Source organism: Coregonus clupeaformis, chromosome 7 (genome assembly GCF_020615455.1).
Source record: "Coregonus clupeaformis isolate EN_2021a chromosome 7, ASM2061545v1, whole genome shotgun sequence".
Classification (NCBI taxonomy): domain Eukaryota; kingdom Metazoa; phylum Chordata; class Actinopteri; order Salmoniformes; family Salmonidae; genus Coregonus; species Coregonus clupeaformis.
In genome coordinates, this window is record NC_059198.1 from 45,731,119 (window position 1) to 45,740,506 (window position 9,388).

Sequence of the window (9,388 nt, forward strand, 5' to 3'; positions counted from 1 at the left end):
TTGGTCGGGCATATAACAGGAACATCTAGCAACCCAACGATTGTGTTCGAATCGCATCATGGCTAACTTTAGCATTTTCTCTAATTGGCTACTTTGCAACTACTTACTACTTTTGAGCTACTTTACAACTACTTAGCATGTTAGCTAACCCTTCCCATAACCCTAACCTTAACCCTTTAACCTAACTCCTAAACCTAACCCTTTAACTACTTAGCTAGCATGTTAACTAGCCCTAACCCTAACCCCTAAACTTAACCCTGACCTTAACCCCTAACCCTAACCCATAGCCTAGCTAACGTTAGCCACAACAAATTGGAATTCGTGTAATGTACACGAATGCGTTAAGAAAGAAAATCATGTAATACACACAAAATGCGTTGTGATGAAAATCAACCTTTAAAAACATTTGTATTTAATTATTTTTTCTTTTTTTCACCAAACTTCAAACGGTCTTGGGCTACAGCCTACAAAGTAATCAGCATCAACGGATAGGCTAGTGGCGCTTTGAGTTGGGCTGGTTGGTTTTGATATCGATCTGAGACTAGTGTTGCTATGTGTTTTGCATGGGATTGTTTCGAGGGTAATTGAGTGTCAGTGTCTGTCTGTGTTGTCTCAGTGGCGCCAAGTGTCTTTTTGGATTGCTAATTTCTCTAACTGCCTATTAACCGGCAATAACATCTATTCTCACAGGCAGCAGCAATATCACAAATATAAACGCATCATGCAACAATTTCAATGATTTGACTGAGTTACAGTTCATACAGTTCGAGTGGCGCAGCGGTCTAAGGCACTGCATCTCAGTGCTTGAGGCGTCACTACAGACCCCCTGGTTCGATTCCAGGCTGTATCACAACCGGCCGTGATTGGGAGTCCCATAGGGCGGCGCACAATTGGCCCAACGTTGTCCGGGTTTGGCCAGTGTAGGCTGTCATTGTAAATAAGAATTTGTTCTTAACTGACTTGCCTAGTTAAATAAAGGTAAAATAAGGAAATCAGCCAATTGAAATAAATAAATGAGGCTCTTATATATGGATTTCACATGACTGGGCAGGGGCGCAGCCATGGGTGGTCCTGGGAGGGCATTGGCCCAGCCAATCAAAATGAGTTTTTCCCCACAAAAGGGCTTTATTACAGACAGAAATACTCCTCAGTTTCATCAGCTGTCCGTGTGGCTGATCCTGCAGGTGAAGAAGTCGGATGTGGAGGTCCTGGGCTGGCGTGGTTTGCGGTTGTGAAGCCGGTTGGACGTACTGCCAAATTCTCTAAAATGACGGTACAGAAATTAACATTAAATTATCTGGCAACAGCTCTGGTGGACATTCCTGCAGTCAGCATGCCAATTGCAAGCTCCCTCAAAACTTGATACATCTGTGGCATTGTGTTGTGTGACAAAACTGCACATTTTACAGTGTCCTTTTATTGTCCCCAGCACAAGGTGCACCTGTGTAATGATCATGCTGTTTAATCAGCTGCTTGATATGCCACATCTGTCAGGTGGATGGATTATCTTGGCAAATGAGAAATGCTCACTAACAGGGATGTAAACTTATTTGTGCACACAATTTGAGAGAAATAAGCTTCTTGTGCGTATGGAACATTTCTGGGATCTTTTATTTCAGCTCATGAAACATGGGACCAACACTTTACATGTTGCGCTTATATTTTTGTTCAGTAATAGATCTCTCTGGCTGTCATAGGCTGGGGAACCTGCTCACGGTGGCGTGGGCCTAACGAGGCAATTTGGATAGGCTACATACAGACAGGCAGGTAAAGATGAGCTCATAGTCTAGTCTATTTAGAAGTTAGGCTATGTTTTCATTATTAGGCTATTCAGGTAGAATATAAACTATGGTTATGGTTTATACATGGTTTATAAGGCATGTATAGGCCTATTTTATGCTGCTTTTTATTAAAACAATGTAGCCAACACTCACAGCTACATTGAGTGACCCAAACTGTAACAATGTTACACTGCATTGACTAGTCAGTATAAGACAGTGTATGGCACTTTCTGTAGGAGGAATGATAAATTGTGTGATTGCAATGGAAATGAAAAGTTAATGAGGTATGCAAATTGAGCGAGGGATGACCCAATGAGTACTCAGGGGGCGTATTTATGTTACGTATCGAAGTCTGGCTCAGATATTTCTTCAACTCAAGAGCCTCTACCCGAAGTCGACTAGTGAAGTGTTCATGCGATAGTAAGCAACCTGTTATTCACGTTTCGTTGGTTTCGGATTATAAATGTTATGCTCAACCATCATCGCGGATGTTTGTGAAGTCGGAGTGGACAAGTAGTCACAAGATTTATCCGTTTTTCTACTCAAGGAATGTATTTTCTTTTCTTATTTTTAGCAACTATAAGCTTTCCGTTTTTTCCTGCAGCGCTATCCAAGTAGGCTAAACAAGCCGGCTTTTAGGCTATTTCTCATGTAACCTAGTTTTCTCGATGCAGGAACAAGCCAATCGTTTTTTTTGTTATTTTCTTACGTCTTCCAGAGGATTGTGATTGTGGCAACATTGTTCGCAATGCAACGCTTTCTTCTGTAGCGTTCATGTAACCGTGTCTTCGAGCTCAGCCCTACGGGTTTTGCTACTAGGATAAGGGGACTAAAAAGTTACTTGTCATAAATGGATCGCCATTCCAGTTTCATTTCCATTTGGCTACAACTGGAACTGTGTGCCATGGCTGTTCTTCTTACTAAAGGTAAACCTTGATCCCTAAAAAAAACTTGCCTTTATGTTTCCTTTTCTGACCAATGGAAAAAGTTATAGAAGTGGTGAATGCGAGAAAACGGGGTCAGACCCCCCCGAAGGCCTTATCACTGCTTTCTTATCCGTTTCCAATTGTTCAACGTAAAAGAAGACACGTTATTGAACAACGCAGTTTTCTCAACAAAAGTATGATATATTCTATTTTTCCTTTACTTTCCGAACTTTTATCTTTCTTATAATAAAGAATAAAGGAAAGCATATAGTAAATGATCCGCGCATCACAGTGCCATAATGTTTTGGATAGCTGTTTTTAAATGTCTCTCAATCAACAATACGTTTTATAATTCTACTAGATATTCCAACACAAGAGAGGTGTCATAACATTGTTATAACTAAGAAAAACCAACTTTCTATACAGTAGGTGTTCTGTGTGTGTCCCATGAGTTCATATAGCAAGACCTTTCCATTATGGTAAAATTGGCAGTAAACAGACTGAATGACTCAAATGGTTCTCATAGTTCTCGCGTTAGTGCACACACAATATCTGATACGTGTAATTTTATGTAGCCTATAGGCTATAGCTATAGGCTGTAGCGTTAATGTAAAGAAATAAACATGAGTCTCCAAATAACTTAAAATCAAAGCTCAGTAGCTAGGGCTAGGCTACTATAGTCTACTGGTGATTGTCTGGTATATACAGCATTTGGCAATTATGCGACAGTAATATGTTAGTTTGTTCAGTGCCATAATGCTTTTATAAGGTGTTGTTTAGGGCCCAATGTAGTGCAGGTCACTGTCAATTGTCAGCTCATGAAGTTTTAATAACATTTACATTTTACATTTTAGTCATTTAGCAGACGCTCTTATCCAGAGCGACTTACAGTTAGTGAGTGCATATATTTTCAAAATGACAGCATGTAACTGAGACTCTGAAAGTAGCTACACACAAACAGCTTGTAACAATATACAAAGGCCCCTATTTACTTGTGTGCATCTCTGTGATTTTCTGTTTGTTGCTGTCTCGTAACACAATGCTAATAAAGCTAAGGATTTCTATTGAAAAGTATAACAAGTCGATACAAATAGCCTGTGCCATATTTAACTTTTTAAACAGTTTTAAAACCATAGCCTAAGAGTATCCTAAAACATATGACTATAAGTGAAACGCTACTCATAACATTTGCAACGCATTTTTATCACTCTTTTTTTATTAATACAATTTTTCTATAAAGAAAAGGTGCAAAAAGGAATAATGATAAGGTTGTTTGGTAGAAGCTTTTGAGATGAGAAGCCGGGGGAACTCAGTGCACCCAGCCCATCCTAACCACACTAAAGCTTGCGTGCAAGCTGAAAAAGGAGTCTCCTGCACCACTCTCACCCCCCTTTACAAGTTTCCATTTGGGTTGAAAAAAATGGACTTTGGCAAACAACCCACTAATTATAAGCTACACGGTTCCTGTTTTATAATACGGACTAAAAGGACAATTTTGCACGGAAAGCTCTTAAACTCGGTTTATTTGCTGTATTTCATTTAAACACAAATAAATACTTTTTAAAGTCTTTCAGGGTTTACCTTGTCATTTACATTTACATAATCAAATAGACCTAAGACTAACATGCATTTCCTTATTTTTTCTTTTAGGAGAAATACGGTGTTACTGTGATGCCCCCCACTGCGTGGCCACAGGCTACATGTGCAAATCGGAACTAAACGCCTGTTTCACCAAGGTGTTGGACCCTATGATCACGAACTCACCTCTCACGCACGGGTGTCTAGATCCCATAGCAAACGCTGCCGATGTGTGCAGCACTAAGAACACAGATGCCCTGAGTGGGGGCTTGTCCACGCTAGAGTGTTGTCATGATGACATGTGTAACTACCGAGGACTGAACGACCTAGCGCACAGCAGAGAATCTACAGGTAAGGAAGGAGAGAGAATGGAAACTTTCAATTGCTCTACTGTAGCTCTGTAAACCATATGGATACTGAAGTTATTATATTATTTTATATTCTACTCTTTCGATAAGGTTGATAATGTGCGACAGACAGAGCAACCAAACAGACGATTTGTAGTGTAGCCTACTGTTTACATGTGCCATAGCCCTATGCTGTAACTCTGTCGACAACAGCAGTTCTTAAATGGTATACTGGAAGGACCTGCTATCCATACACTTTAAAAAGAACAATTTCCTCCTTTACACAACTTCAGTTTGACTTTTAATGGGTAGCAGCACATTAAGCACTTGGATGCAGATCAGATATGTTTTATTGCATGTGCACCATGTAATTTTCCCACTGAGTCCTACTACTGAGTTCCTAGAATGTGCCTTGTAGAATATCCCTTCACAGGCTGCATGTAGCGGTGCCTAAATACTAGCCTCATTGAGCTATGAAAAGGTGCATACAGCCTTACAGAGAGGAAGGGAGAGCTCTCAAGTAGGGATTTCTGTTATGACTCAGTCCAAGGGAGTTTAGCTAGTTTATTAGCTGAAATAACTTTCTGTTGGCTCTTATTTGAGAAAAGGCGACTCATTGCATTCCCCTTCTGAAAGCAGAAGACAAGTTTCCATTGGACATCAGTGTACATTGCACAATAAAATAATCATATTTTCCCTCCACCTCCAGACCACGGCAGGTACCAGCCTGAGCGCAACAACCATAACCTGGTCACACGGGTACAGGAGCTGGCCTCAGCCAAAGAGGTGTGGTTCAGGGCGGCGGTGATCGCGGTGCCCATTGCGGGAGGCCTCATCCTGGTCCTTCTCATCATGCTGGCGTTACGGATGCTCCGCAGCGAGAACAAGCGGCTGCAGGACCAGAGGCAGCAGATGCTGTCACGGCTCCACTACAGCTTCCATGGCCACCACACTAAGAAGGGCCAAGTGGCAAAGCTAGACCTGGAGTGTATGGTGCCTGTGACGGGCCACGAGAACTGCTGCCTCACTTGTGACAAGATGAGACAGGCAGACCTGGGGAATGACAAGATACTGTCTCTGGTACACTGGGGGATGTACAGTGGGCACGGGAAGCTGGAGTTCGTATGACTTACTTTTCTAAAATCGTTTGACTTGACTTTATGTCCCACCACACCCTACCCCACCCGCCCCAGAAAACAGCCAAGACTGCCTCCCCTACTCGTTGGGGTTTCTCTTTTAACTTAAAAAATGAATCCACATTTTTGTCCATTGTACTTATCTGTTTTTTTCAATGGAAGAAAAAAAGAGGACTGAATTGAACGCAAGCCTTGTGGTTTTTGCTAAAGGAGCACTTTACTTGAAAATGAAAGGCAAACCAACGAGGAGCTGTATTTAAACTTGAGAGGGCAGGACTGACCTGACGGACTGAGAGAGCTCTGTCAAGACCCTGTCTGCCTGTGCATCCTGGACTTTACACTGACCGCTGAAGGATTCCAAATCTGTCTTATTTGCACATTTGTAAAAAATAAAAAATAAAAAATGGTTTTGCTTAAAAAGAAACTAAATAGAAGAAGAATTTTACACTGACACCAGGGTACAAAAAAAATATTTTTGAGGAGTATAGGTGACTGTAGGTGTGCACACTCCTCTGTATGTTTCTTGATCCAAGCTTATTGTAAAGATTTAAAATATATATATTTTTGTCTGAAAGAAAGACCCTGTCCTGTGTGTTCTTCCTTGCTGTGTGTGTGTGTGTGTGTGTGTGTGTGAGAGAGTGAGAGAGAGAGGAGAGCTGTGGCTCATGTCAGAGAGGGCTTTTTTCTAGCTGTTTCTTTCTGGGTGTGTGTGTACAGTAGTGTGTGTGTGAGGATGTGTGGCGAGTGAGAGGCACGGCCTACACACGCTGCCTCGGTGGTGTGTATTGGACCAGGCAGAGTGTGTAGGCCATGCCGTGTGTCTGTGTGTGTGTATAGGACTGACTTCATAGTGAGGCCTTGTTTCACAGTAGTGCTCCACATCTGACTCAGTCATTCTTGAACTTCCTCCAAAGGTTAAGATCTCAGCTTCAAACACATTTTGTTTCTTTCATTGCACATGCTGGATTTCTCCTGGAAGTAGTGTGGATATTTATTTTATACTCAGTCTAAGGCCAGTATACGCCCTCCCCATTCAGCTTCTCTGGATGTGTTTCAGCCAACACACTAACCCTCCTGTATCCCACCTGGTGTTGATGAAGAGGGCTCTTTTCCCTGCCAAGCGACTAGGCTAGCGATTATGCCACATTTACCACTCTTATTACACCCCTTAGAAATAGATCTCAAGTCTGACGGTGGGGTTTGCTTTATTAAGAGAGTTATTGATGAGCTATTAAGATAGTTAATATGGAACCTACAGAGTTATGGGTTTAATCATGTGAAGCCTATATTTCTTATTGTTGTTGTGTTGAAAACCCCATCACTTATTTTCCCAGTATGTGTTCCTCTCCCGTCTATTTGGTCGGCCTTCTACTTTATTACATAGGAATACTTCTCTGATGACACTTCACATTCCATGTGTCTAATTGTATTGCATAGCCTGGTCACAGTGATACACATAAAAAGATATTGCACGATGAACTTTAACAAGCTACTTTTCATTTTTGAGGTAAAAAAAAACATTTTGAAATGGTCAAAGATTTCTGTGAGAATTGTGAGAATTCATGTAACAGCTGGTGGACTGACCGCGATAAATAATGTGGAAGAATCAATAATGGCAGTGCAGCATTCTGTGTCCTTATACTGACATTTATTTTTGTCGACACTTGGCCATGATAGTTAACATAGCAGCCTAAAAGTTAGGCTTACAAAGGAACATAAGTTTTGGGAACCAAGGTTCAAAAGTTCAAATGGAACTGTTTCCCCCTCTCCTTGGTAACCATGACAGAGAGAGAGGGACAGTAAGTAGTTACTTTTAGGTCCACCTGCCTGAATGTGTGTGTGTGGGTCAGTTCCAGACTGACCTCTTGTTTTTCTCCATTAGGCCTTAAGGAAAACACTATTACCAGGCTATCCACTAAACAGCAGTCTGCATTAGCCTGGCCTCAGCCCACGCAGGCATTTAGCCTCCCCCAGGACTATTACCCTGGAATAATAACAAGAACCTCTGCTTTGGAGAGCTAATGTGCCCCATGTTTTCTTTACATGTGCTGTCGTTCTGCTCGCTCCCATCACCTGCTGATACCAGACGGACAGGGATGTCTGAGGGCGGAGGGAGGGATGAACACGTAGGAGCATATGAACACACACAGTATGCACTCACTCACGCAAGCTCACACACACACTCAGGGAGACTAGTAGGGCCTCTTCATGCCACATACAGACCGGATGCACTGACACAGTGGCTCTACAATAAAAGTATTCTCAGCCCCATAAGGATAGGCTGCCATTTTGCTGTGCGGCAAGTGGTCAGGCTGTTTGTATTGACATGCAAATGTGATGAGGTGGTCGACGGGCTTCCTTCAAAAGCCCAGTTTGTTTTGAAGTGACTTCAAACTGCCCCCTTTCTAACTTGCCAGTTAATTGTTATTGATGTATGTTCTGGTTGTGTCGGGCCCTGGTCAAAAGTAGTGCACTATGTAGGGAATAGGGTGACATTTGGGGGACACACTCTCTCTCGCGTAGACTTGTCAAGAATCATAGGCTCATCTACTCTATGTTTTAGCACTAGCAGCTATGAGGGTCAGATATACAGCCTTTATTGGTATGTGACATTTTTCAAACCTCATAGCGGGGAAGGTTAACTACCGTGATTTAAATCAGAGGTGGTTTTTATTTTTTTCTCCCCACCTGACTGACAATAAAACATTCATGCAGTCGGTGCTGTGTCTGTGTGTATGTAAAGGGCTCTCATGGACTATGCTAGGCCGAGTTAAACAATATACTGTATGAAGTGTAAACACACATGGAACCTGTTAACACCTGCACATAGTAATGGATGCACACACAACCTGGGCTGCTACACAGCTTTTTATAACCTTCTATGTTATTCTTGTTTTCTCCTCCTCTTCACCAGGCTCTATAGCAGGGATCATCAACTAGATTCAGCTGTGGGACGATTTTTTTCTTGAGCGGATGGTCAGGGGGCCAGAACATCATTTCAAATAATTAATAGACTGCAAATTGACCGCAAGAAGCCCAAACAGATATACAATTTGACTAAAACATAATAATTTCAATCCTTGCTTACATTTGTATACGATCACATACACTACATGGCCAAAGGTATGTTGACACCTGCTCGTCGAACGTCTCCAAAATCATGGCCATTAATACGAAGTTGGTCCCCCTTTTGCTGCTATTACAGCCTCCACTCTTCTGGGAAGGCTTTCCACTAGATGTTGGAACATTGCTGCAGGGACTTGCTTCTATTTAGCCACGAGCATTAGTGAGGACGGACACTGATCTTGGGTGATTAGGCCTGGCTCGCAGTCGGCGTTCCAATTCATCCCAAAGGTGTTCGATGGGGTTGAGGTCAGGGCTCTGTGCAGGCCAGTCAAGTTCTTCCACACCGATCTTGACAAACCATTTCTGTATGGACATCGCTTTGTGCACGGTGGCATTGTCATGCTGAAACAGGAAAGGGCCTTTCCCAAACTGTTGCCACAAAGTTGGAAGCACAGAATCGTCTAGGATGTCATTGTATGCTGCAGCGTTGAGATTTCCCTTCACTGGAACTAAGAGGCCTAGCCTTAACTATGAAAAAACAGCCCCAGACCATT

At 42.3% G+C, this 9,388-nt stretch overlaps 1 protein-coding gene across 1 annotated transcript; it reads left to right on the top strand.

Annotated features, from left to right (window-relative positions):
* Window positions 1-2,169: 2,169 nt before the first annotated feature.
* On the top strand, window positions 2,170-8,485 carry LOC121569802 (BMP and activin membrane-bound inhibitor homolog). The gene is made up of 3 exons (XM_041881008.2): window positions 2,170-2,707; window positions 4,358-4,636; window positions 5,342-8,485. Exons 1-3 carry the CDS (start codon window positions 2,632-2,634, stop codon window positions 5,758-5,760), a joined length of 774 nt encoding a protein of 257 aa, XP_041736942.2. The 5' UTR covers window positions 2,170-2,631; the 3' UTR covers window positions 5,761-8,485.
* Window positions 8,486-9,388: the final 903 nt, after the last annotated feature.

Coding starts and splice junctions, on each gene's coding strand:
- LOC121569802 (XM_041881008.2), top strand. CDS start 2,632: ATGGATCGCCATTCCAGTTTCATTTCCATTTGGCTACAACTGGAACTG. Junction 2,708..4,357: donor GGCTGTTCTTCTTACTAAAG/GTAAACCTTGAT, acceptor TTTTTCTTTTAG/GAGAAATACGGTGTTACTGT. Junction 4,637..5,341: donor GCACAGCAGAGAATCTACAG/GTAAGGAAGGAG, acceptor CTCCACCTCCAG/ACCACGGCAGGTACCAGCCT.